This window comes from Carassius gibelio, chromosome A11, assembly GCF_023724105.1.
Source record: "Carassius gibelio isolate Cgi1373 ecotype wild population from Czech Republic chromosome A11, carGib1.2-hapl.c, whole genome shotgun sequence".
NCBI lineage: Eukaryota > Metazoa > Chordata > Actinopteri > Cypriniformes > Cyprinidae > Carassius > Carassius gibelio.
This window is the reverse complement of record NC_068381.1, coordinates 14126918-14154798: the sequence shown is the minus strand read 5'-3', so window position 1 is coordinate 14154798 and position 27881 is coordinate 14126918. Positions and strand designations below refer to the sequence as shown.

Sequence of the window (27881 nt, the reverse complement as noted above, 5' to 3'; positions counted from 1 at the left end):
TTTTTGTTTTTATGTTTTAGCCGTGATTCCCATTCACTTCCATTATAAGACCGACAGACTGCGGTTTCAGTTAAAAATCTCAATTTGTGTTCTACTGATGAAACAAAGTCACCTACATCTTGGATGTAGCCTGGGGGTAAGCAGATAAACATCAAATTTTCTTTTTTGGGTGAACTATCACTTTAACAAACATACAAGAGGCAGGAGATGAACTTATGAGTGGCAGTCTTCTGAGCCTCGGTGATCTGCTTTTGGAGTAAACCAGACGATCTGCTTTGAGTTCATAAATATATACTCTCCTGTAATTAAGCCAACGGGGCTTTGACATACCTGTGTGTCCCCGCAGACTCCGTGTTCCTGCAGAAACCAACTGGCACGAGCACATTACCAAGGTGACCAGGAGAACAACCTGCAACGGCCAGACTGACTGCCCCCACAGCTTCATCTAGAGAAAGACCAGGACAAAGAGCGAGAAAGAAGCCAAGGGAGAGCATTGAGAAGTGTAAACATAAGTCACAGTCTGCCTCAGGGTTGTGAGAGAAGTCAACTGTGTTACCTCTCTGTCCAGTGCTCTCCGTTCACTCTCTTCCCTGTGAGCCGGCCATGTCTCCTACTTTGTCCTCTTCTGTCTTCCCTCACGTCCTCAATCACTGTTCAGATCCTGAGATAGCAGACGGAAGGAGGAGAGGGATGAGGTCAGGAGAGGTAAAAAGCAGTGCATGTGTCTTTCTTAAATTATGGGCACTTTTGGTCTTCTGGGCATTGAGATGGGACACATAACACCACAACTGAGAGAAAGCTGTAATTTTGTAATAATGTCATTTCTTCCTTTTTTTCATACTATTGGAAATTATAATAATTCATCTTTTTATGATGAATTTTTATATTCAAAGACTGAAAACCTGGATCCACGATGTTACACAATAAAATAAAAATCACATGAAAATATCACAAATATATGTATAAATTATCAAGGCATGATCAAATGTTTACAAAACTGTTATGAGTCCTTCATATAACAAAAGGAAAATATATATTTGCTAGTTTTAATTAAAAGTAACCCCTTGGCACATAAAAGGTCCCTTTGTTAAATAATATTTAAAAATAAATAAAATAACATAAAAACAAGAATATGAAAATAGAACAGCACCCATGAAAGTGAGATTGGAAGGAAAGAAATAAAAAGAGCTGAGATGAGATCTGAAGGTCTGAGGACAGAGAGGGAGAGAGGAATGAAAGTCCTGATGGAGCGGGGCGTGAGAGAAACAGAGATGGGGTGAGCAAAAGAAGGGCAGCTTTAGAGAGGGATATCCACTCTCAGGGCCCGATGCAACCCCTGTTCTTCCAAGGCAACCCCGCACACGCACACAGGCGCTGGGGCCACAGAGATGGGACTGATATATTGTTTACTGTAGTTCACCTACCCCCAGGCTCGAAGTGATCTCACAACCACATCACACACTCACAGAAGCCACCAATCTTGCAAGTTCAATCACATACACACACATTCATGCTTTCTTCTTCTCTGCTTCTTTCATATAGACATGCCAGTACACAGTTGCTCAAGCGCACAGTGAACATGCCCATAAATAAAAGTTGCCATGGGCAAAAAGACTCAAAACGACCAGGTCAAATTCCTGCTGGACACTTTTACCTCAATACCACAGGAACCTGAGCCCATAGTACACAGACGACAACATGTGCCATCATTGTGTGCAACCATTACAAGAAGAGTTAATGTATGCACTTTAATTATTGTGTTTGCATGAATTATTATGTAGCATATTGATTTTTAAATTGATTTTTTTAAATATACATTTATATATACATTTATATATACATATATTATTATTATTATTATTATTATTATTATTATTATTATTATTATTATTATTATTATTATTTACTTCTGAGGTGACATCACTTGTTTCTAGAGGTTTACCCACAGGTCTGAATAGGTGATTGTGTACATTGAAGTGTCACTGTGTCCCCTTGTGGATACACTGAGAATTGCTTTGAATGAAAAATAATAATAAAGCTATGAGGTGTTTTAATGTACATTTAAAAAATATGTATTATTCTTCTTTTAATTTTTTACATTTTTAAATATTATGAATTATCATTTTTTTATTGATTTATTGCTCAAAAACAAAAACAGTGAATAGATCAATCGAAATGTTGTGATATATACAGAAGACTGTGTGAATGTTTCATATCCCACACTTGGGTACTTACAATTACAATGGTATTTTGATTATAGGAGTGCATGAGGAGCTCATAAAGTGTGCGTTTGCATTAGCACTTTAATAAAACACTCCTTACACATCCAGCATTAGCATGTGCGTGTGCGTGTGTGTGTGTGTGTGTGTGTGTGTGTGTGTGTGTGTGTGTGTGTGTGTGACTGATGATTAGACATGCCAAGTCACAGAAGGCAGCACTTTGTCCATATTCTTTACACAGACAGACACACAACAGCATTGTATTCTGACACATTCATTAGATTAGATAAACCCATGCTGGAGTGAAAATGGATACACACAAAAGCTGACTAAGCACTTTACACACATAAATAAACTGCAGCCAACACTCATGACATATTAAATCATACTGTTATTGTCACATTGTTCATTATGCACACCTCTGATTGCCCTAAACACATGAAAGTGCATCTGTGTTTGCTCACTGGTGAATGTGTCTAAGTGTGTGTGTGGTATTTATCAGTGTGTTAACTGAAGGACTCTTCAGCAGAACAGAACAAGTTGATCATTAAGTGGAATGAAGTAGAAAGGTCTGTCAGGAGATGGCTTTGATTTGCATTTGGCTTAACCTTAATCACGAACACACAGCCACGTGCACAACCGCGCTTCATTGACATGCACCAGCTCTAAGCCACCTCTGACTAAGATGAAGAACTGTGCCCTGCATTTAATGCCAAGATCTCCTGCATGGATCTCAAAACAGAAACATTAAATATAAATGTGAATGCAGGTGATGCGGCACTCATCCCGAGGTGAAATACTTGGCCCATTTTCCAGTTGAAAATAAAGCACAGCCCAAACTGTACATTACCTAGACGGAGTTATTTATATTGACCAGTGAATTGTGAATTGAATTTCCGAGTCTCTCAAAAATGGGGTGCACTAAAATGAAACTTCAGTATCACATGCCTGCTTTGCCGATGATAATAAAACCCTTTTTGACTTTCATGACAATAACATGAAAAATTTATTGAAGAAAGAACTATTGGTTTGATGATAACTGCTTGTTTACTTATTACTAATGTGACAAAAAAAAAATGGAAGGAAAAAGTTGACATTAAGGTGAAATCGGGCAGTTTAAGACGGTATTTCATATAGAATTTTTCATTTTCACTGACTTTAGTCATCTAGACAGAATATTTAATTTTATGCATATGAAATCTAGGATGTAAAAAGCTGAACAACTGGCATATTATTTAACAAGAGTACAATCCACAGAACACACCAAACTTGAATCCTGCACTCGTCTTGTTTTCATAGTTTTCAACAGATAATATTATCATCTAGATGTTGTTTGGAATTTTAACCTACAACCAAGTGTAACATTTTCTAGTATCAAAAGGAACAATGTACAATACATAAATAAGCAGATAAACATAATGTTAGTCTTTCCGTTATATTATTTAACTTTATGCCGCAGGTGTAAGTTGTATCCAGCTAACAAGAAAACATTCTCAGAACAAATGAACAAATGTTTCAACAAAAGTCAACAACTTCCTGTGGTTCTGTCAACCTTCTTGTGCCCTGTCACTGTCACTCATTTTTCTCCCTCTCTTTCACTAACACACACACAAACACAAGCCATTTGAAACACCATACTTGATCCTAAATACACTATTTCATGCTCGGGGGCTCAAACAGAGCAGAAAAATGAGTCCCTGCAAAACAACTCTATCTCTCCAACGAGAGGCCCTGCTGAAAATGAGTCCAAGCAGTGTGAGGGCCAATAGAAGTTCTTAAAAGCATCTCGGTTTTCTAGAAAAATGCACAATATTGAAATGCGGTGGGAGGCCAAGTCTTCCGGTGCATTTATCTGGCTTTTGATTGAAATATTTCCAGCCTGCTGCATTCCCACATCTCCAGGCAATATTGCACGCATACGTTTATGTGCACAAGCATCTGCGGGGAAGCTCGCAGTAAAGCTCCGACAGCCAATCCGAACGGACACGGGGAGTTTCCGCACTGCTGGCTCTGCCGTATCTGTGTGTTTGCAGATGAGTACATCAGCTCTCGCTCAGCCGATATTACTGGAGATAAGCAGGCAATTTCAACTCTATACACTATACATATCATTTCAATATGTATTTATTAGCTTGTGTGTCTGCATGTGAGATTATTTTAGAAAATATTGGAGCAGTGAGATTTAGTTTAATCTACAAAATGACACAAGGCTATATAAACCCATTTACCTTTTCAGACACAAAAGCGTGTATGCACACACACACACACACACAAACACTTGTGGAAGAGACATCATGCCCATGCAAACTGCCCATTCAGATATTTTTTTTTAAATATATATATTTTTTTATTTTGATAATTAAGTAGGTTAGTTAACTATTGTAGGTTAACAAATATGTGTTTGTCTAAAATGATGTGGCAGAAATTCCAACTTAATTATTTGCTCATCTAGCCACCCTCATGTTGCACCAATCTTATATGACTTTCACAAAATAATTTAACAAAATGTTAAAGCTGCTCTAGCATTTAGTTAATTTTAGTAATATTGTGTGTACATAAATCTTTTAAAATTGTGTATATTTAAATAATTAAACAAACTATATTTTTAATTAAATTATGTAACATTGAAATGTAAATGACAGTTCAGAATATGAATTTGGGTCTGCTTGAATGCTTAATGAAATTATTCCATTGCTAGATTATTAAGTCATATTTTTATTTAAAGAAAAACATATATGTGTGTATTTAGCTTGCTATGTCCTTCAAAAAATATGTGACTGCTGATTTGTTATGTATAGAAAAACATTAATACAACTTGAATGTCTTAAGGTGTGTATACTCAGACACAAGATATTCTCCATGTATTTTCACTAAAACATTATTTGTAAGCAGGTGGGCTTCAGGTATAAAAATCTATGTATGCAAATTTTTGCTGTCAGCTGTAACACATCCCTGAGCTTACTACAGTTTTTTTGTATAAAGCCCAAGGGTGAAATGATGAAAAGGGTACTGAGTTAAAGTTACAGAAGAATTGATCTTTATTGCACTTAAGTCCCATCCACAGCCTGTTGCTCAGACTGGAGTCACAGTCCCATAGATCCAATGACTCCACCAGACCTTTTTTCCCCTCTCTTCCATTTCCTCACAGATCCAGTAAAAAGAAATATCTGTAACAGGAGTCTTTCCTTTCAGGGTCTGTATGTGTGTGCGTGTGTGTGTGTGTGTGTGTGCGCATGATTGCCTAACAATTTTAAAAAGCACCTGTGTGTCTTTCTCATAAGATTTCAACACATCACATTTAAGCTCACTGAATTAGATGTGGAGTAAGAGGTAAGCTGAAGTTCTGAGCTTGCTGCTCATTTGCAGAGGTGCTGCTTCTCACGGCATCGTCTTGAGAGCGCAGATGCTGTAACCGCTCAATTAGCTTTGCTCTGATGTACAAGCTCCATGAAGTTCACCATGATGACCTCATTTTAACACAATAAGATGCTTCACTGATTCGTTTGCTCATTCACTAGCTGTGTCTTTTGCATCCAGTCAAAATGTTGATTTCAGTGTGTGTCTGTGTTTTATGAAGGTGTAGTGTAACTATAGCACTTACAGGCTATAAACGTCCTGCCCCAAAGCAGTACAATCTGCTACATTATTACATTTCTCATCTCAAACGTGTCACACACATACACACACACACAATCACACCATTTACCACCTGACAACAAAGTACACCAACATCTCTCAGCCATCTGTGCGACTCTTAAAAAAAGTCTTACCATAAGTTCAGCCCACAAAAACATTTAAAAAAAAATCTTTGAAAAGTTTTGGTACACAGTGTCTGAAATTTGGTACATTTTCATGAAGGGAAATTATAAGGGTGATGTCTTTATTCTCCAAAATTAACATTTTAATTAAATTTTAAAAAGCTCGAAACTTTTATTATATGTCAAAATGCTCAAATTTTGGTCCTTTTTTAAAGACATTTTAGGAGAAACATCTGAGACAAAGTAAGTGCTTGAATGAATCAGATATGGAAACCAATCATCACTGGGGATCGTCACAGCCGAATGCCAATAACAGGATAAAGACATGACTGGGGAAAACACCACCAACCAAAGATCTGTAGTAACACAAAACCATTCATGGATCTGTGGATCAGTCCACAAAAAGCATACCTAAAACATTAGCCAAACTTTCAGCCAGTTCTGATCTAGAAATCAGTCTCATACAGCCAACGAAAAGATCTCATGAAGGAAACAAATGCCACAAAGTGTGCAGCAAATTATGATGAAGTAAAACCAAACTGCCTAACACCAAATCCGGCTTGTGTCCTCTTTCTCTCTTTTTCTATTGCCCCTGCCACTATGTTGTATTTGGATGTGGATTTGGACAATCACTGAAAGTGGTCCGCCACTGTCGGAGCCGAGGTCTTTATCCCTGCAAAGGCATGCTGAGGCCGACCACTGTCCCGATTATCTCACACCCCTCTATCACTAATGACCAGACTCCTGCAGGCTGCCGCGTAATTATAATAATGACTAAACGTGCAAGGGGTGCAAAGAGAGCGGCTGAAGGAGAAACAGAGAACAGAGATGGGAATAAAAAAAAAGAAGAGAAAGAGTGAGTGAGGGTGATCAATTGTTAATTTTACAAAGTCACTGAGATGTGTCAGCGGGGTCAATAAGTGAATTAATTTGTCTGTGGGGCTCTGGAGTGTAACACCATATTGTCATGCTCCCTCAGGAGCACGGCCGTCTAACCTCTCACACTTCTTCTCTCTTTAACACACTGGCTTTTATACACATTAAGTCACACACACTCAAACCGAACTCTTACTCAGCGCAGTAAAAAATCTTTGGATTTACATCCATCATACACAGACTAGAATAAAACCACAAACCCTAGCGACACAATAAGACACCCGAGGTTGTGTCTTATTATATATATATATATATATATATATATATATATATATATATATATAATATAGCAGTCTGTTTCTCTGCTTAATATATAATATAGACTCTCAACCTCTTGTGCTTTCAAATCTCACAATAGGTATGAAATCTCATATGGGTCACTGAAAAGACAAAAGAGGTTTTATCGATAGAGACTGTTGTTGAGTTGGCTGAGAATCTCTACAATAGAAAGCAACATTTCGGTTCCATTTGCTTTGGCCACAAAAGCACTTAAGGCTGGCCACAAAACTGATGCACATTTAATAGGCTTATGTTTTTCATTCAGAGTTGTAACCTGAATACTGAAAGTACTGCTTCACCTTATGTCAAAGCAACCCAATCCACTAAAAAAAAGGTAACCTATGGTTTGGGGCTATAATGTTCTTTGGAGTTATTGTGTGTGTTGTGTATGTGCGTGTGTGTTTTTTAAGACTATACTGCAGAAGGCTTCTGTTCTGGTGTGGTAACCCCTCAACATATTTTAATTTCAATCTGACAGCTCTCACTGACGCAGAACCTGATTTTACCAAGTGAGACATGTTCCTGGGACAACATCGTTGTTGACCCTGTAACAACATTGTGATTAACCAATCAGATTTGAAGAACCAGTTTATAGATTTTGTGAAGTTTACGCTTAAAATCAGTGTTTGGTGCTTGTACATCAGTGTCATTCATCTATCATATCCTCTGATTTTAGGGATTACTCATGGTTAAGGTTAGGTTTAGGTGTAGGGATATGGTTAAGAATATATTTTTGGAGTAAAATGTTGTTCCAGGGCCAACAAAATATGTTGACCTAGGAAAACATCGAACTTGGCAAAATCAGGACGTGCCTCACTGACACTGCTCAGATCACACAGAAGTGTGTGTCTATTCGACGTATCCCATGCTAAAGCCGAAGAGCTTTTCCTTTAGCCTGTTCTTTAAAGCAAATCCCATTGCAATTGGTGTCATCCATTCTAAGTGGAATAAACCAATCCAAGCCCTCACTTAGAGCAGAATGGAGGTGGCCCTGACACTTTTTAATACCATCAGAGCAGACAGTAAAATTGTAAAGCTTTGAAAAATAAAAAATGAAATGATGAATAGGACTATGAGCCAGTTCACTTATATAAAAGAGTATCAGATACAGGTATCAGATGGTGCTTTGATATTTGATGCCATGTTATTGAATGATTATCATATTCATACCATAATATGTGTGTGGTACTACAAGGTATTATAAATGGCACCAACATGAAAAAAATCTAAAAAGCGTGGTCATACTGTACCATGGTGCTTTTTGGTAGTTTTTTGTATTTAAAATTATGTTATTAAATTATGTCCATAGCCTTATCTGTATATTTATTGTAAATGTGTAACATATTGTAGACACTATATCTGTATATCCTGTACTTACATTTACATTTACATTTATTCATTTAGCAGACATTTTTATCCAAAGCGACTTACAAATGAGGACAGTAGCAGCAATCAAAAACAACAAAAAAGAGCGATGATATATAAGTGCTATAACAAGTCTGTTATGTTAACACAATACACATAGCATGGGCTTTTAAATAATATAATAAATAAAAAGAAAACAGATAGAGAAAAGAGAATAGAGCAAGCTAGTGTTAGAAGTCTTTACACACACACACACAGATTCAGTTTCCCAGATGAATGGTCTAATATAGAGCATTGATACTGAAGTCAGCGAATATTTGGAAATATCGGCCCACTGAATGACGCGGTTTAACTTGGTATCATACCGGACAGCGGTGTTCTCATATTGAAATCATAAAACTGGTGCTACACAAAACTTACTTTAGCGTTTTATACTTTGATTGTATTTTCCCCCCACACTATGAGCTTTCAACTCTATTTCTCTTTAACTTTTTTGTTGAATAATGTGCCCTGTTAGACCTCCCTTGTTTTTAAGGTTTCAGGGCCAAGTGGTGTGAAGTGACTGTGTGAAAAATGGGAAAACACGAAAGAGCCTCCCGAGGCCTGACTCCCTCCAGTGTCTCTGTTTTTCACTGTCAGCACTCGCGGAGTCCGGTACTGAGACCTGCGTTCAACGGAGCATTGAGGTTTCTGAGGGAAAGAATGAGCGAACTAGGGGAGAAAATGGCCATAAGGGACAATCTCATTTACAGATGAGAGACTTTCCCATCACTGCCTTCTGTTCCTCGTGAATCTCTTACTATGTCTCTCCCTCCATCATTAATTTCTTTCTCACCCCTTTCGATTTATATCACCCCCTTCTTCTCTTTAATAACCCTCCCACCATCTCTCTTTTTGCGATGCTCTCTCACTCTACCTCTCTCTCCCCTGTCCTTGTCCATTCTAAGAGCATCCATCCATCACAGCAGCACATCGGCTAATGCCAGCTCAGAGCTCAGAGAGCAGATCTGACCAGCTGAGCTGCTCACAATCCGTGCCTTATCTAGCAGAGATCCCTCCGAGCATCCCTCGTTCCCCCTCTCTATCCCACCACTTCCCTCCCTTACTTGTATATGAACATATATATATATATATATATATGTATATATATACACACACCGTATTTTTCGGACTATAAGTCGCACCTGAGTATAAGTATATATATATAAAACCTAGCAGAAAAATATTGTGGTGAAAAAAAATGAAATGTAATATATATATACAGTACAATATGATGATTCATTATCAAAGTTGAAAACAGTTCTGCTGCTTAATATTTTTTCAGAACATGTGATACTTTTTTAGGATACTTTGATGAATAAAAAAAAAGAAAAAAAAGAATCTATGTTTTTAAAATATACATATTTTGTAATAACAATATACACTACTGGTCAGTAATATGAGGTATAATTTTTTGTAATTTTTTCTCTTTCTTCTTTTTAAATAAAATCAATACTTTTATTCAGCAAGGATGTGTTAAATTGATAAAAAAGTGATAGTAAAGAAAATATATTATTAGAATATATATTATTAGATTTATTTTTTTTTTTTTAATAAATCCAGTTATTTTATACATGTTATACATGTGACAGTGAAGGCTGGAGTAATTATGCTGAAAATTCAGCTTTGCATCACAGGAATAAATTATTTTTTAAAGTATTATTCAAATAGAAAACTATAATTTTAAGTTGTAATAATATTTCACAATATTACAGTTTTTTTCTGTATTTTTGATCAAATAAATGCAGGCTTGATGAGCAGAAGAAACTTCTTTCAAAAACATTAAAAATAGTAATGTTTCCAAACTTTTGGTCTGTACTGTATATAATATTATACATCTATTGCCGGTTACGAGTTAACAGAGAAACACACTACTGAGATAGAGAGAAATCATTCGCCTGCAGGCAACCGCCCAGATGTGCTCTTGCACAATTCACATGCTCTCTCTCTCTCTATCTCTCTCTCCATCTTTCTCGCCTACATCTCTCTCAAAGGAAACACCGTGATTCACTGTCCAAATGAAAGAGATAGCTGTGTGTGACAGAGTTGGAAAAATAGATGTGTAGCTCTTCTTACGCACGGGTTTCACTGAGCAACCTCCGCTGGGCTCAGCTGTGCTGCTTGGCTCTTAATGTAAGTGTCGATGACAATGAAGTCGCTTCACAATCTCTGACACGACTGTCTGCGGCGCGCAGCGAAGGACGAGAAACAGAGGGAAATAATTACACGCTCGCAAAACTTATTGGACAAAACATAGTCAAAATGCAGGGGAAAGGGTGGAGATGAAGATGAAGGCCAATTACTAGCATCATGATGTGAGGAGGCTGGCGGGTTTAGTCCAGGCAGCACGCGCTGTCAGAGGATCGCGCTTCAGACGCACAGCTCTATTCCTTAAAAGCGCCAGATCAGCGAATCTCTCATGGTTACAGTTTTATATGCGTAAAGCAGCTCAGAAACTGATCTCTTAGTCTCCATACGCAATAAAGCTGTACATCCGGTGTGCAAATAGCCAGCAATAGGGTTCAGTGTGAGAAAAATCGGTTAAATTATTAATTAATGTTAAGGTATTTTATCGGGGGCAACTTGTCGAGGTTCGTCTAGCGCTGCGAAAATTGTAATCTGGATCCACATGCACGGTTAACTAAAAGCAAATTATTAAAAGACTTTTTAAAAGTTTATTCGTGATGCAAATCAAAACAAGTCATGCATAAAGTGTAATGTTTTATTTACAGTCCAGAAAACTGGATGGGAAGGGCGTGAACAGTCCTGTTGTTATGGTGACCTCCTCTTCTGGTTGTTAGTGCCTGTTTGATGAAGGGTGAAAATTGGCTACGCACTCCGGCTAACTTATGATTAAACTTTTATCTAGGCTATGTTATCTATATTCTAATATATATTCTATGCACCTGCATGAAAAAAAAATCTACTTTCACGGCTTTGACACGTAGATCGTAGGTCCGAAGATGCTGCACAAATGCTGATACTTATTTCCAATATCCATGAGCCTGTTTTCTCAATTAGTGTGAAAGAACTGCCAAAATGGAAACTAAACTTCATCTTAACCTATTAAACATTTCAGAATAGATGGCAGCGCCCCTGATAGGCTACAATGGGTCTCTGTCTCCCTCATAGTGTTGTGTTCCTTAGGAAGAAAACCTAACAGCTACAATTAACAGGTAGCTTATATATGTTGTGTATTTCCAGATCATTCAGTTTGAGGTCTATGCACAGCCTCCATGCAACATGCAATATGTGAACCTGCCACTGGAAGAAGAAGAGGATGATGAGACGGAGGAAGAAAGAGTGGGAGGCGCTCATTTAGAACACTGTCAATCAAACCATTTGTTATGATTATTTATTTTTTTTAACTATTACATTTTCACATTTCCTATTGAAAATAAATGTTACCAAGAACGAATGGATTTTGCAATTACTTGTGTGTATCAAAGTAGGCCCACATAAAGTTATGCCTTGACGCCTGTCATGTAGATTGTCACGTGACATGCGAAGACTGCGGAGTATCACTTTAAATGCAATTTTTATCAATAATTTGTCATTGTTTTAATGTACGGCAGCACTGCAATTATAGAAAAGCATTCATAACATTTATTAAATATCACTTATAAATATAAAAAGATATATGTTTAACGTTCTTAATTGAAAAACTTATTTGAGTAGCCTACCGATGCTTTTGGGAAGGCGTATTACTACGTGCGACTAATGCTCTACTTAGCGCTTCTGGAAATCCAGCCAATATCAATTTGCAGTCAACAACTAATCAATGCCACCGATTAAACTGAAGAGCGAACCAAAAGGGAAAGGATGAGAAGCAGATTACCTCCGTTTACGAAAGCGAGAGCATTCTTTTTGCTTAAAAAGGTGGCAGGAGTCCTGAAGACAGATGTTTGTTTCAAATGAGCTCACTTTCTACTCGCTCCAGCCGAGCTCGAGCTCAATAGTCGCCTGTCCATCACACGGATAGTTCATAAACCGAATTTGCCCATTATTTTACCAATCCCTTCGCCACACATCACCGCCGGGATGAATGAGAGAGGACGAAAAAGAAAAAGGGGAAAGCACCGTCAGCGTTTGAATCTCAGAGAAGAAGTGCGTAAATCCATATGGGGTCAGTAGACTAATGACCTTATAATGCTCCAGGCATGCTTGTTAGGTTATTAACAGCTGCCTTCCTGCGGAACCGCTGGGACTGTGAGTGATGGGGAAGTCTGCGATGATAACTGCGCCTCGCACACTCCTCCCGAGCTGCGATCGATTTGACAAGAGAATTGCGAACTTGCCTTGCTTATTCCGCGCACGTGCGCCGGCTGTACCCCCGCCCCGCGCGCGATCTTTCAACTAGACACGCTAACTGATGTCATCGCTTACAAGTGTTGAAGTAAGGGGCTGTACGTAGCGACAAGATTTAATTTTTTTTCACCTCGCTCTAACACGACCGTGCTTCGAGACAGGCGCTCAAACAGCAAAGGCTAACCCTTTGGGCATCGATTTTGTCTATTCGTTCAGTCTCGTAATCGGGTAGCCTACATCATCTGGCAAATGATAGTATCAATAGCCAATCACAACTAGACACCCCTCAAGGTTGAGCTTGACAGATGACTTTAAATCTCCTTTTGAACTGTAAGGTTTTCCACCACAAATCCTGGATGGCCCTCCCCATCCTACACCAAAAGGTCATATGTAGTTTAGAGGTTTCACATCTGACACTATACTGAAAGTGTGTATTTTCTCATCATCACACTGCATCTGATTTAAGGAAGGATAAAAAGGCCTATACACAAGCTACCCTTTGATATGCGTCTCCAATCCCGGTTGTCTCGACTAGGAAATTGGAATCTTTGTCTCCTCCAGGTATAAAAAAAGAGATAAAAGGGGTATTCGGTACAATAAGAAATATAACCCCTCTGAATCCTCATTTTAAAAGTACTGCCATTGCACTCAATATTCCATGCTATTTATTTTCACCACTGAACATCCTCTGGCCCGGACATTTACCTAATAAAATATTAACCACAAACATCCTTGCGAAGCTCTCTGGATGTTTGCTACTTGTTTTCGTGGATCTCAAGGAAAACTGCTGTCCAGCTGCACTTTTGCAAGAGTGCATTGAGTCATATGTGGTGGCTTTGTGTGAAGAATATTAGATGTGGACCACAAGGCTAGTGTATGAAGTACGAAGCTTCTGCTAATCACTACATCACTGCCAATCCAATAAGTTTGTTCAAAAGTATATCAATAAGCCCAAATATTATACTTTTATCAGTTTAAAAAAACTAGTGAACGTGGCAAATATGTAGCAAGGACTGACTTATAACTTTACACTCTTAAAAATGAAGGAGATTTTTTTGCAGTGAAGCCATGGAAGAACAATTTTTGGTTCCCCCAAAAAACATCTAGTGAACAGTTCTTAGAAGGAACATTTTATAATCTCAAGAACCTGGTATGCATTGAAAAGGTTCCATGGATGTTGAAGGTTCTTAATGGAACCAGAGGTGCAAAAAAAAAAGAGCATTTATTTTTAAGTGTGTGTGTGTGCATTTTATTGCATTTTGTCAATTAAGTATATCCTGTATTTTGAATAAAATGTAGATTAATCTACAAAGCAAGAACACGGCAACTACAACTGGACATAACAGAGTTTGTTTACGGTTTACGGACAGCGCATCTTGATTTCACAAGTGGACTTCCTTTCGTCGGTCAAGACAGTTGGCTACTTCAGGCTAGTTCAGACTACTGCCCAAAGAATGAGTGTTTTGCATATGGCTTACAGCATTTAATGTACAACTGTCATATGTGAGAATACAAGTTATCATAATGCTGATAGAGGAGAATTGGAGGAAATGGCATAAATGTATTTCATCAGAGAGCTTGTGTTATAGGATCCCCGCTGAGACTTCTTCCTTCTGAGATTGTTCTCTCGAAGGACTGAGCATTATGGAAATATCTGATCATAACTTGAGGAATATTTCTTCCAACACAATCAATATTTCCACATTTATCCCCTGAAAGAGAATGTTTTCTTGCTTTGTGGGACGCCTGTAGAAGTGGGTATGTAAGATGAGTCGTTGGTAATTGATTTATTTCTGTTCAGTGGTGAGAATTTTTTTTTCTTCGTGAGATGAATTAGATTAAGCCACGTTTATACACGCAGGATAATGGATATTATGCATAAAGACAGTGGAAATGGGTGATGGATGATGACAAACAAATCTAATCTGGGTTCCAAAGCAGGAAAGAATGGGAGAATCATAGCCGAACAGTGCCGAAGGATCATTGCGTAGCACTCTGTCGAGTGTCAGAGCGAAAATTCATTTCCTGAAATATTGACAAGGATAAAAGAGAGTGAATAGAACAGAAAAGTTAGGCTCACATACAGCCAGACAGATTTTGGCAACAAATATTAAATTGTCATTAAATCATGTAGCTACTGTGGTTTGTGGGTCATTCCACAAAAGGGGTTAATTTTGTCTCTCTTGGGAACAAATGTGCAAATAGTGGCTATAATGATGTATAAAAGAACATTATTTTTATAGAATTTATGTAATTTGCTTCAATATAATTTTCTATTACATTTTAGTTAAAATATGCTCACTTAATCTAGTAATTAGTATTTTCTGGTATTATCAAATAAAATATCTTAAATATATTAAAATAGAAAATAGTATAGCTGTATAGCTAATTTTAGATTTTATGGCACATATTTTACAAAAAAAATAAAATAATTATAATAATACACATTAATAACTACCCCTTAATAAAACTCTTCTCAACGACAAATGTCTCCCTTTTCTTTTTTTTTGTCACTTTAGTATATTAATTATGTGTTTAGTGAGGTTTGTCCAGGATGTTAGCACAGTAAACAGTATACTTTCCAATCAAAAATAGATATTTGTAATAATATACAAATTATATATATATATAAAACTTTCTAATAAACACCTTATAGTGTCATGACCTTGAGGAAAAGTTCTAGCATGACTACAAAAGTAAGAAAAATGTCTACCTTGTCTCTTTTTAAGGCGATATATCAGCATTTAAAAACATTTAAGTATATCCTGAGATGACAGAAAGCTATTTAAAAAAAAAAAAGAATATAAATAATAATAATCATCATAATTTAAAATACTTCTAATTAACTTCTAAAAATCAGATTTTAGAAACAGAAAAGGCTTAGATTTGGCGGAATGACCCTTGTGATCTGCTCATCATGTTTCAGCTCCATGCCTGCACATGTCATGTAACAAACAGCAGCGGTGTTTATTTACATGAGACAGTGTGTTGTGAGGATATAGGGTTTAGAGAACACCTTTCTTCAGCAGAAGTGAGAGGGGAAGGAAGGCGGTTATAATTGCTCACTCCCAAACAATTCCACCAGTGACATCCCATTACTTTAAACAGGACAAAATAAGGCCACCCGCGCGCGGAGAAAGGATTCACTGAATAAATAAGACATGAAGGGAAAAGGCTATACCGTTATTAGCTGAGTGCGGTTCATCATTAGAAAGCAGCGAGACGGAGCGACTATAACTCTCCTGTTTCTAGCAGTAATTACAGCACTAGTGCAGCCAGCCGTTTGTAATAAACTGTCTGTGTTCAAGCACATACTCATTTAACCTCTCTATAACAACCGAGAGGCGATGCAAGCAAAGTTACTTCATCATTTACCTCTGACAAGTGCGTACCAGGTGCAATATTGTGAGGAAACTCAGTGAGAGAGAAAGAAGAGCATATCTGAAGTGTTAAACCTATCGATACTATTGACCTAATATATATATATAACGCCTTGGATGTATTTTCGCAAACTTCAGCCTAGTTACACAGTAAGGATAAACGCAGCGTGAGTGAGAATGAGACGGACATTCAATTCAGATGCGAAATCATTAATAGTGTTATATCGCCACCTAGCGGCCGCTAACTGCATGTGCACGAGGGTCATTCTGCAGTTACACTGTACGTTAACATGCGGCCATCATAAACTAGTGTCTATAGGCTACAATGTTAAATTCTTTATATTTATATTAAGTAAATTATTTATTAATGTAAATTAATGATCTTATATATATATATATATATATATATATAATGTAAATTATTACATTTTATCATATATAAGTAGCAATTATGGGTTCTTAAGCAATAAACTGGCTTGAGATGTTATAATTTTTCCTGCCTATGTCTATGAGTTCTATAGATATAAAATAAAATAAAAAACTATTCATTTATTGAGAAATATTTCAGGCATTTCTTAATTTTTCTCCTAATAAAATGGAAGTGACGGCTCATTCTAACCACTTTTACTCTCATAAGAAGCCTTACAATATGAAACAGAGAGAACGGCAGAAATAATTCAAGTACAAAGTCACTGAAAGCCATTCTTTATTCTTTACCATTATGATAAAGCCTACATTAAGTGATTAATAAATAAAGTTTTTTTTTTTTTTTTTGTCAATGTATGACAACGATGTAGAAGTCACATACAGAACTTCATTTCAGTTTAAAATTCCATTCAATACAAAACAGATATTTTCAAAACCTCTTTCAACTCAATCCTGCACTAAAAATTCAGCAACATTTGTTACTGTTTCGCCAGTTTTTGACGGGTCTGAGGATCTTAACACTGATTAAAAACACTTTATAAAATGGAGTAATACTGAACCAGCATCTCATCTTGTGCAACAGGACTGGAACCATGAATCCCTTTACATTGTTTAACATTTTCAAGATCAATATTTACCCTGAACACAAATCAAAAAGTAACAAACACTGTAATAAATATGAAGCTGATGTATTATCCTTAGATGTAGCCTCATTAGCTGTTTAAAGACATCTTACTACCTTCTAATAATCTACTGACCTAGAACCTTTGCCATTACAAAGCAGCACACAAATCAGGTTCAAAAGTCTCTTTAAAAAGCCCACATATACTTGAGGAGAGGTATATTAAGACCCACAAAATACATCAACAATATGTCGAAGTTGTTTGTTAAAGTACACAACACCTCCATGTGCAAAACGAGACAGCTAGAGGATCGGTAACAGCACATATTCCACCGTGTCTTACAGGCTACAGTTCATCTCGAGCCTGTTTTGCGCGCCACTCCGGATGCCGGGTCACATATTCAGCCGCTAGAAGGACTAACCGCATGAACTCCTCAACATCAAATGTGTAGTTTGTAAACTTAGGATGTTCCCCAAGAGTAGGGTGGTGACCCTGAGACAGAACAAAATATTATAACAATGTCATCATGACACACACACATATATACTGACTGTGAAAGTGAGTGTATATAGGAATACTGGGATCAAATATAGTACACTGGAGTGAATCCAGGAAGCGGTGTGTGTGCTCTCTTCACCTTATCCTGGGGGAACACTTTGTCCCTTTTCTGCCAAGTCATGTAATGGACTCCCCTCAGTCGGGCCAGATCACGGTAGCAGCTCTCATCTTGACAGTTGTACCTGTGGAATAAAGAAGGAGGGATGTTTTATGCCCCCAACTTAGCAGGCAGTGGCCCACAATGCCTCCACAGACTCAGTTTGATGGATAACTGCTTAATTAGGCTGTATTTCACTGTCACACACATACAGACACAGCCAGACGCTTCCCTCCTCCGTAACACACACTGAAAAGTACATTGTACAGCACAGAAGCGAGACTGCATCCACATGAGGATTGGGTAGATGTATAACATGACATGAGTGTCAGATGCACACTTGGGGATACATCCTAACGCATGCGGATAGGTGTTGCAAAAACAAAAACAACGTGAATTGTGATGTGTTCATTTATTAGTAGAGAAACAGAAAGTAAGGTTGTTGTTTTTTTAAGAAAGGATGCAACCAAATACACAACTGATGGTGGTTGACGGGAGTCTAAATGTGAAATTTTAAAAATTAGTCACTAAACTAATCGCCCACTTTGTTGTTTCTATGTCAGGTGGTGATGAGTCGACCCTTGTTTTACGTTCTTTGAAGAGTCATTGAGAACAAAAGTACTGTTTGGTTTCAAAAGTATACAGTAAATTTAGCAAGCACACATTAAATTGATTAAAAGTGACAGAAAGGCATATATAATGTTGTAAAATATTTCAATTTTTGACCTATTTTTATCAACCTGAAAAAAAAAATGTAATTGTCTCCACAAAAATATAAAGCAGCACACCTGTTCAACATTGATAATATTAAGAAATGTGTCTTGAGCACCCAGTTAGCCAATTAAAATGATTCCTGAATGATAGTGCAACACTGAAGAGTGGAGCAATGACTGCTGAAAACTCACAAAAAAATGAGTTTAAAATATATTAAAATAGAATTGAGTTATGTTTAAATGGTAATAATATTTCACAATATTACTTTTTTAAAATGAAAGAAACGCAGCCTTGCTGAGAAAAAGAGACTTCTTCCAAAAACATGAAAACATTGTGACTGTGTGACGTGGTATAAACATTATTTAAACACTGTAAACTGTCACAGATAACTGTTTATATGAACTTGGAGAGTTTTAAAGTAAAAAGTATTTACTTTCCTCTGACTGACAGCTCTAGCACACATTAAGGCCGGTCACACAGATCATACAGAAAGCAGAGAGAAACAAAAGCCACGTACAATTCAAATATGACGGCCCAGTCGGGGAGAAAGAGGAGGTGGGTCAGTCCGGCTCCATGCATCCCAATGAAGATATCAGAGTTGTGTGTGACACGGATCTGCTCCAGAAACGGCATCTCTCTATGAACACACATCAGCTTTCAATCATGCAAGCACCAAACTCAACCGTCTCCAAAGAAGTCCATACATTTAAAACCAATATAGACTGAATCACTCACTTGTATTTGTAATCCACCAGCTTGACCTCGAATAAAAGCACAGTCTTCAGGGCATTGATAAGCTGCACACACACACACACACACAACACACACAGCGGGGATTCAGAGGGTGATTAACGAGACCTCACACTCATGTGGACAGAGGCCAAGTAAATCAAGGCTTTTTACCAAGCAGGGGTCTCCAGCAAATAAGAGTTTAAATGCGCAGTTAAGGAAGCAGAGTGATAAATCAATGATGAGCAGAGAGAGAGAGAGAGAGAGAGAGAGAGGGAGAGAGAGAGAGAGAGAGAGAGAGAGAGAGAGAGAGAGAGAGAGAGGGAGAGAGAGAGAGCATTCACCTCCTGCTGGTTTATTATCCTACGGAACTCAGTGCTTCTTGCCAACAGTGTGACACGGACTCGGCCCTCCTGACAGAACAGAAGGACATCACAGATGTCATACATATTATATTTCAACACACATTTGTATCTTAATATATTAACTATATATATATGTTTTGTAACATATATATTCCAGTTTAAAAAGTATTCAGATATTATAATGTATTTTGGAAAAAGGGAAAGTAAATGGACATCTGGGTCTGGGCCTTCCTGATGCGAACAAAGACCATGGCAGAAATTGTCCAACAGCGCCTTCTAGTGGCACATGATTAATCATGTCAATAACTAAAAAATACATACTATATAACTAAACTATAATATACACATGACAGTAATCTAAATATTATTGGTAATCCACCTACTAAAAGTCGGTGGCAATGACTTCTGAATCTATGCCTATAAAATGATAATAATATAATAATAAAGTATTTAAAAGTGTAATAATTAAAATAAATATTTAAAACGGAATAATAAATAATACAATATATAATGGAATAATTATAGATTTTTATTACTAATACAATTAATCTAATAGAATTAATGCACAATTATAATTTCATCATAATTTATTTAAAAGTATCTATTTATTAAAAAAACTAAATAAATAACATGAAATTATAATTTAGTAATTATTTATTTAAATTGATCAAACTAAATGAATCTAATATAAAATAAATCAGTATTTTTTTAAATAAAATAATATAATTTTTTTATAAATAATAATAATAATACATTTTTATTAAAATTATGTAATTTAAAAATGATTTGTAAAAATGTTTATGAGCATAACAATTTCTAAATAAAGGCATGAAACAGTATAAATAAAATCCAAATTGTGTTATATATTTTACAGCAATATATTTTAGTATTTAATTCAGGTATGACTGTTTCTCTATGCTACTGTACTATAAGAATACAGGAATCAACTCCTGATCTGTGTGAGTGGATTCAAGCATGCTTACCTTCGGTCCTTCTTGTGGGACACCAAGTCGATACAGGACATGCTGGGAAAACGCCTTGAACAGCCCTTCGCTCTGGCAATCAGAGATCTATCAAATTACACACACACACACACACACACACACACATCTGTCAGTTATATCTTCTCTATGTCATTTGCACACAGAAGGCAGAGGCACACAGTCATTAATATGAGGATGATTTGAGCGACAGCACCAGATGAGTTCAGTCTCACACAAGGCAAATATTCTATATCACACACACAGCATCCGCCGATGTCATGCAGAGAGGCATTATCATAGACAGAAGACAGCAGATGAACATGATGAGATGAACAAATGCTAAATGGGGAAACAAGAAACACTTGAGAGCAACAGAGGCATGTGGGATACGTACAAGAGGAGTGTTGTAGAAAAGGCCGTATCGCATTCTTGGAAGGAGAGAGAAAACCACATCTCTGAAACACACCTGTGAACAACACACTTTTAAATAAGCACAAAACCAATCCGATGCCGAGGATACAGAGTAAATGTGTTTTACCCTTTTGGAGTCAAAGGTTTTGAGGTGAATGATGTCATCATCGGTAAAAGCCCGCCATGTTTCACTGAACAGGTCTCCATATCCATACAAACTCTAAAAGAAAAAAAACAACTAAATAAATGAGAACAATCCACAAGTAATCCACATGACTCCGGTCCATCAATTTATGTCTTCTGAAGTAAAAAGCTGTGTGATTGTAAGAAACAAATTCATCATTTAGGAGTTCACATCTGTCCATAATCCATAATAACGCCAGAAAAAAGTACATCCCCTGTTGTCCTCGCACATCAAAATCTACCCACGTTTGTTTAGAGCCGTTTGGAACGGTTTCCACTTGCAAACGGTGCTTATTTCACATTTCTCTCCTGATTCAGAAGAGGATTCAAATTTTATAAAGCAAAGGTTTGAAGTTAAAAAGTTCATCTTGATGGATTTATTACAAACCCACCGTGTTTTACTTCACAAGACTTTGATTGATGGATTGGAGTGGTGTGGATTATTGTAATGTTTTTATCAGCTGTTCGGTCTCGGATTCTTTCTCCAAATCTTTTCAGGTGAAGCTTGGATCTTGGATGGCATTTTCAGCATATTTTTATTTTTGGCTTAACGATTCCTATTTTTGGGGCAAACCTTAATACGTATTTTTCCCTCCAAATTGTATGAAAAGAAAGTTCAAAAGAACAGAAATTGTTTTAAAATAAAATATTAATCTTTTTAAATATTATAAATGTATTTACTGTGACTTTTCTTAATTTTACTCTTTTTTTTTTTTTTCTTTTTTTTTTTACAGTATTGCATGACCGCTTTATGAAACCAAATCTCATTCATCTCATTCACAATTCTCCATTTTCAAAATATGCATTATGATCGGCAATTAGACATGCAAGAACCAATTAATTTATTCAAACAGGCCAGAAAATCGTACTAAAAGTCGTTACCTTACCTAAACTTCTCTCCTTAACTGGTCTGGATTACAAATCCTAATCTTTATTTAATCTCTCTTGATCTCCAATTAAAAGATACAATCCAACATGACCACTCAAATCCTGGACGCAGAGTTGCATAGTTAATTCTCAAGTAAGTCTATAAATATAATGATATCCTACAGCAGATTTTATTTGCCAATCTCATTTACATTGTTTCATACAAAACAAGTCTCCCTCTTTCTCCACACCCCTTCATTCTTCCTTCTCTTCCTCACCCTTGAAATAACGGTGCGTGAACAATAGGCAGGATAAGGTTTTCTCATAAGTCACTTTATTTTCAGCCCACTGTTCCCTTTTGATCTTTCTGTTTTAGGAATTGCAGACCTCCTGAAACTGTGGCAGTCGGTTTAAACAACAAACCTTCTGTTGCAGTGCTTTCTAATCCTGACAAGTGAGAAACATCTGTTTGCAAGAAATGTTCTCGAAGCACTCATGGTTGATTTACCGGAGGGCATGTCAGAAGCAGACAAAGTTTGTGTGTTTTAAGAGGAATGAACACTTACTGTGTCCCACGTGACAATGTTTATGTCACGGCTGAAGGAATTGTTGAGGTGTTGAGAGATGTAGAGGTTGACAAAGTCACAGAAATGATGGTACATGTTCACTCCTGCAAAAGACAAATGAAGCATGCAATTTTTTTTTTTTTTTTTTTTTAAACCTTAGCTTTTGTGAAGACTAAACTAAAAGACTAAACTAAACTAAACAAGCCTCCACAAAATTATCACCTGCGTCCAGCTTCATGAAGATGGTTGGTCTGTCGATTATAACATCACAATGGCCGTCATCCATGGGATGGAAGTCAAGCTCTGAGTACATCTGCAGTTCAGCAAACCTGAGAGGGGAAAAACAAGACGCTTTCTTGGCATAAAAGTCTGTTCATTTAACTTAAATATATGCCTGCAATCTGATGTTTGATGCCTTGATAGGCAGGATAGTTCATCTTAAAATGACAGCTCTGTTATCATTTACTCACCTTCAAAGCTATCAAATTGATTTAAAACATGGGTATATACTTTTATGACACTTTTTGCAAGTGACAGCCATTGATTATGGTCTATTTTAATTATATGGTAAAGAGTAGCAGGAACATTTTTCAAACTCAAACAGCAAATGGCTTGAGGTGAGTAAACAATTACAAAAAATATATTTGTTTTTGTGGTGAATATAAAAGTATTAGCACATATAAATGTTTGAGGATGGTGTTTTTATTGTTTTTGAAAAAAAAGTATCTTGCTCACCAAGGCTGCATGTATTTGATCTAAAAAAAGAAACATGCACTTTTTTATTTTTTATTATTATTACAATTCAAAATAACTGTAACTTATATTTGTAACATATATAACTTATATTATTGCAGTGATGGAATAATATATAAATATATTTCTATATTCTAAATATATTGTAGAAACGTAATTTTCTGTAAAGTTGCTTTGCAACTATTTGTACGGTGAAAAGCAATATACAAATAAAATTGAACTGAATTGAATTAATAGCAAAGCTGAATTTTCAGCAGCCAAATACTCTATAACCTTCATTCTAATATGCTGATTTACAACTCAAAATTTATCAAATGCTGTATTAAAACTGAATAAACTGACCTCAGCTATTCAATTGTTTATTTATAAATATACAACATTATAAATCTTTTTGCTGTCACTTTTGAGCAATTTAACGCATCTTACAGAATTACACTATTAATTTCTTTAAAGAAAAAAAAACTTCTACTTAGTTGCTAAATGTTTTGCAACACTGGTAACAAAAATGTTACCCCATTATTATTCATTTGGACATGAGTTATTTACCAAGACTGAAGAGGACTCTTGTGCGTCCCTTCTGCAGCTAGTGCTTTACTATTAAGGCTGCAGTGACCACCGATCTCCCCCTGTTCCAGGAAATCCTCTTTATACCTGCAGTGACAGAGGAACAGAGATGGACAGACAACTCATTTAGACAGGAAGTTCTCACAGCTGTGCCAAGCAGAAAACAGTTTCACAGAGTTTAGCATTTTCCTTGACCTCCAACAACACTGACCTCTCATGACCTCTGCGGGGTCTCCTCAGGTACAGATACAGGTTTATGGCCCTACAGAACCGCATATGACTGGTGCACTTCAGAGAGGAATCACCCTTTAAAAAAGGTTTTAAATTTGTATTTGCATGTTAAAGCAGTAATATTTAAAACAGCCCTTGTGTCTTAAGCTCGGTGCTCATTGACTCAGAGCTCTGGAGGTGGGCCAAGAACTTAAGCTTTACCATGGTAAAGACACAGCAAACAGCACAGAGGAAGATGATATAGAAGAAGCAAACTCACAGGACTCAAAGGCTTGCACAAAGTCTTCATCTCACTGAGACGCTCCCTCACATAGCCAAAATCTGCCTGCTTCCAGAACAGTTCCTGGGCAGCCTGAATAGAGTCTGCCCTAAAGAAAAGACAAACAGTCAAACGTTGTTTGTAGTAATGTAGTAATTAGAAGAAATGTTGAGCACCAGGATCATGTGACACTGAAAACTAGAGTTATGACTGCAGAAAATTCAGCTTTGCCATCACAGTCATAAATTACATTTTCATATATATTAGAGTAGAAAAACAGTTATTTTAAATCATAAATATATTTCACAATATTATTGTCTTTACTCTATTTCTGATCAAATAAATGCAGCCTTGATGTGCATGCCAACAGAAATTAGAAATAGTGTACATCTGCAAATATTTAGCTTGATCTGCTTGATTTTCATGCCAAAATATCATTTCTGCCATCGTTTATTCACCTCATGTGATTCCTACTGCTTGTGGTCCACAAAAGGAGATATTTAGTAAAATGTCAATGCTGCACTTTTCCATACAATAAAAATTCACCGTGATCATTGGCTACCATATCCCCCCCCCCAAAAAAAATGGCCCATAAAAATTTCAGTCGCTGAAAGCTATTCAGCAGTTTTTAGGGTAAGTAAATTGCAAACCATCCTGCATATATACACATACACACATACACACCTATAAAAGGAAAGAACATGGAAAATTAGACAGTTAAGTAGATAGTTAGAAAATATAAAAATGTAAAATGTACATATTTAACTTCTTTAAATAGGTGAGCGAAGAAAGCGTACCATCCCGAGTCAAAACTGGTGCACACAGGATAGCTGAACCTGTGCTCAGGGGAGCAGCTCTTTTCATACCCCCAGCAAGCTTTCTGGAGCAGCAGAGCATCCTGCCAGCCAACAGAGACACACAAAAGAGAACATCTACTTTATAATCATCTCCAGCATTAAATGTTAATGATAAAGTTAAAGTAATACAAGCAAAAAAAGAGCAGCCTCTATTGCCCAGTTTGAAACCCATTACAGCTGACGTATGACAATGTCCCACTCACTTTTAAATCAACTTCAGCAGACTTTCCATCAGAAACAAGAGAAATAGCTTACTTTAAAAGGGCAAAGCGGGTCCTCCTTGCATAGTTTGGCCAGTCGTTTGTTGCTGTGCAGAAAGAAAGGAATATGCTGCTGAGGCAGTGCCAGGCTGCTGTAGTCCAGCTGTGGTGTGCGGCTGCTGTCCTGTCCGCTGTCTGTGGCGGAGATGGTTTTGTAAGTGCAGACCAGGCACAGAGCTACCAGCAGCAGCATAGTCCCTCAAGCCACATGGAAGGAACCACACTGGCTCTCAGCACCTACAATCATTTATGAGAGAAAGAGAGAGAGTGAGAGAGAGAAAGAGAGAGAGAGAGAGAGAGAGAGAGAGAGAGAGAGAGCACAAGAATGTTTAGAGGAAGAAGACAAATGGGAAGGACAAACGATCCAAAGATCTGGAAGTAACCCTAGTGTGGGAACCTGCACATGAACGGATCTTACTCCATGTGGAACTCCTACCGCAGGAAATATTAGTGACCTTTTTCCTGCAATTGTTTAAGGAAGAAGGCCAGGATTGAGGGAAATTAATAGAAAAACAAATACCCATTCTACTCATAGCTGATGCACAAGGACCGTGGGAATTACAAACATGTATAAGTTATGACGGAAATGATGCATGCATGTAATATGTTCTCTGATCTGGAGTGATGAATCATTTTTAACCATAGGAGCGAGGATTTTAATATAAAATCATTATAAAAAGCTATTTTGTGACATGGATATATAAAAATGCTCTGTAAGATCATGAACTATTTTTACCCATCCATAATGCCTGAATATGTAATGATTTTTTTCACTAGCATTATCACAATGCACCTGAATGGAATCAGCCAAAATGTATTCACTGCTTTTTCAAGCCTTATATTGGTTTCAATTCCAATTTTTATTATCATTATTAAAAACATGTAACTGTCTAGCCACTAACATTAAATACCAAATAAATGTTAAAAAATAATAAATTAATTAATTTAAAATGAAATAGAGCCAAAATTAAATTATAACTCAGCCTGTCATTTACTTAAGTGATTTGACAATATTTATAAATTAATACAGTGTTAGTGTATAAATAAAAATTAATACATTCTCTTTATAACTGATATTTAGGCAGAAGCTATTGTGATTTTTTGCAATAGAAAATCACTAAATTCTTTGGTGCGTTGTCTTGTAATTATGACAACGTAATTACAGGTTATTAAATAATTTAAAACCCATGGGGAAAAAAAACAACAAAACAAAAACACAACCACAGTGTGTGAATGTGACCCTAGAACTCCAAATGAACCTATTAACGGAGCACAAATCACCACGACAATCAAAGTTTATAGTAAAACTGGTGCAAAAAAGAGAGTTAAGACAATGTCAGAAAGATTCTGACAAGTTTCTGGCATTAATTAAAAGAGATGCCTTATTAATAACGTATGATTTACAGTAGTTACAACAGCTGGAGTTTCTCACATTATAGCAGAGGACGTTTAACTATGTTAATTCGGTGTCTAAATGCGATCTGTCTAGACAGGGCAGATCCGTTAGCGTTAGATTAACAGACAGTCCCATGTTCTTCATGGAGCAGCTCAATTGAAGATTCTTCAGAAGGGTAACTATACCATAGACTGGATTTTAAACCTCTGAATTTCTGGTCAAACACGATAAAAAAGTTTTTTATTATTATTATTGGTTAAAGGAAACTTCAGAGCTGCGATGCCCAAAATGCACCAACAAACAATGCCATAATAACACAAAAATATTAGTGCATAATAGTGCAAACTAATTTGGGACCGCAGCAACTACAAAGACTTGACACGTTGCCAGGGTCATAGGCTTTAACACCATCAATTATATCAACTGCCTTTACTAGAAAACAGACATATATGCACAAAAAAGCAAATTAACTTTGTTCCGACTTTTAGCGATTCGAAGAATGTTAAAGTGAAAACAACCAGAGTGCGAACAACAAAAAGTAATTGCATGCTTACCTCCTTGGAGAAACTAAGGAGAGGCAATGGGTGCATTTAGGGATACAGACGCCATACTACCGGAAACTACAGCCGGCGTGTGTTACTGTTAGGAACCACAAGAGGGCGCAGGAGTGGAGCCTAAACTTACACTGTTGAGGGGGTAAAATCACATCCACCACAGGTAAGAGGACGACCAAAACAGCTATTTGATTAATTAAA

General features: G+C 36.8%; 2 protein-coding genes across 2 annotated transcripts in view; both read right to left on the bottom strand.

Moving 5' to 3' along the window:
- The window catches only part of LOC128022788 (chemokine-like protein TAFA-4), a 35581-nt gene extending 22728 nt beyond the window's left edge, over positions 1–12853 (bottom strand). Inside the window, exons 1-3 of the mRNA XM_052610579.1 lie at positions 12435–12853; positions 557–661; positions 331–445 (exon numbers count right to left, since the gene is read on the bottom strand). Coding sequence (XP_052466539.1) covers positions 331–445 — 115 coding nt within the window. The 5' untranslated portion in view covers positions 557–661; positions 12435–12853. The remainder of the gene's footprint in view (positions 1–330; positions 446–556; positions 662–12434) is intronic.
- A 4120-nt stretch (positions 12854–16973) lies between these two features.
- LOC128022427 (EGF domain-specific O-linked N-acetylglucosamine transferase) lies at positions 16974–27827 on the bottom strand. Its single transcript, XM_052610009.1, has 16 exons — positions 27681–27827; positions 25726–25967; positions 25411–25511; positions 24614–24722; positions 24335–24429; positions 24106–24210; positions 23029–23135; positions 22807–22910; positions 21318–21410; positions 21174–21245; positions 20780–20866; positions 19776–19844; positions 19438–19499; positions 19220–19339; positions 17971–18073; positions 16974–17825 (listed from the first exon to the last, which is right to left on the bottom strand). Exons 2-16 carry the CDS (start codon positions 25921–25923, stop codon positions 17679–17681), a joined length of 1572 nt encoding a protein of 523 aa, XP_052465969.1. The 5' UTR covers positions 25924–25967; positions 27681–27827; the 3' UTR covers positions 16974–17678.
- Between the last annotated feature and the right edge of the window lie 54 nt (positions 27828–27881).

Coding starts and splice junctions, on each gene's coding strand:
- LOC128022427 (XM_052610009.1), bottom strand. CDS start 25,923: ATGCTGCTGCTGGTAGCTCTGTGCCTGGTCTGCACTTACAAAACCATC. Junction 24,211..24,334: donor CCCCGCAGAGGTCATGAGAG/GTCAGTGTTGTT, acceptor CTGTCACTGCAG/GTATAAAGAGGATTTCCTGG. Junction 22,911..23,028: donor CTTCATGAAGCTGGACGCAG/GTGATAATTTTG, acceptor TGTCTTTTGCAG/GAGTGAACATGTACCATCAT.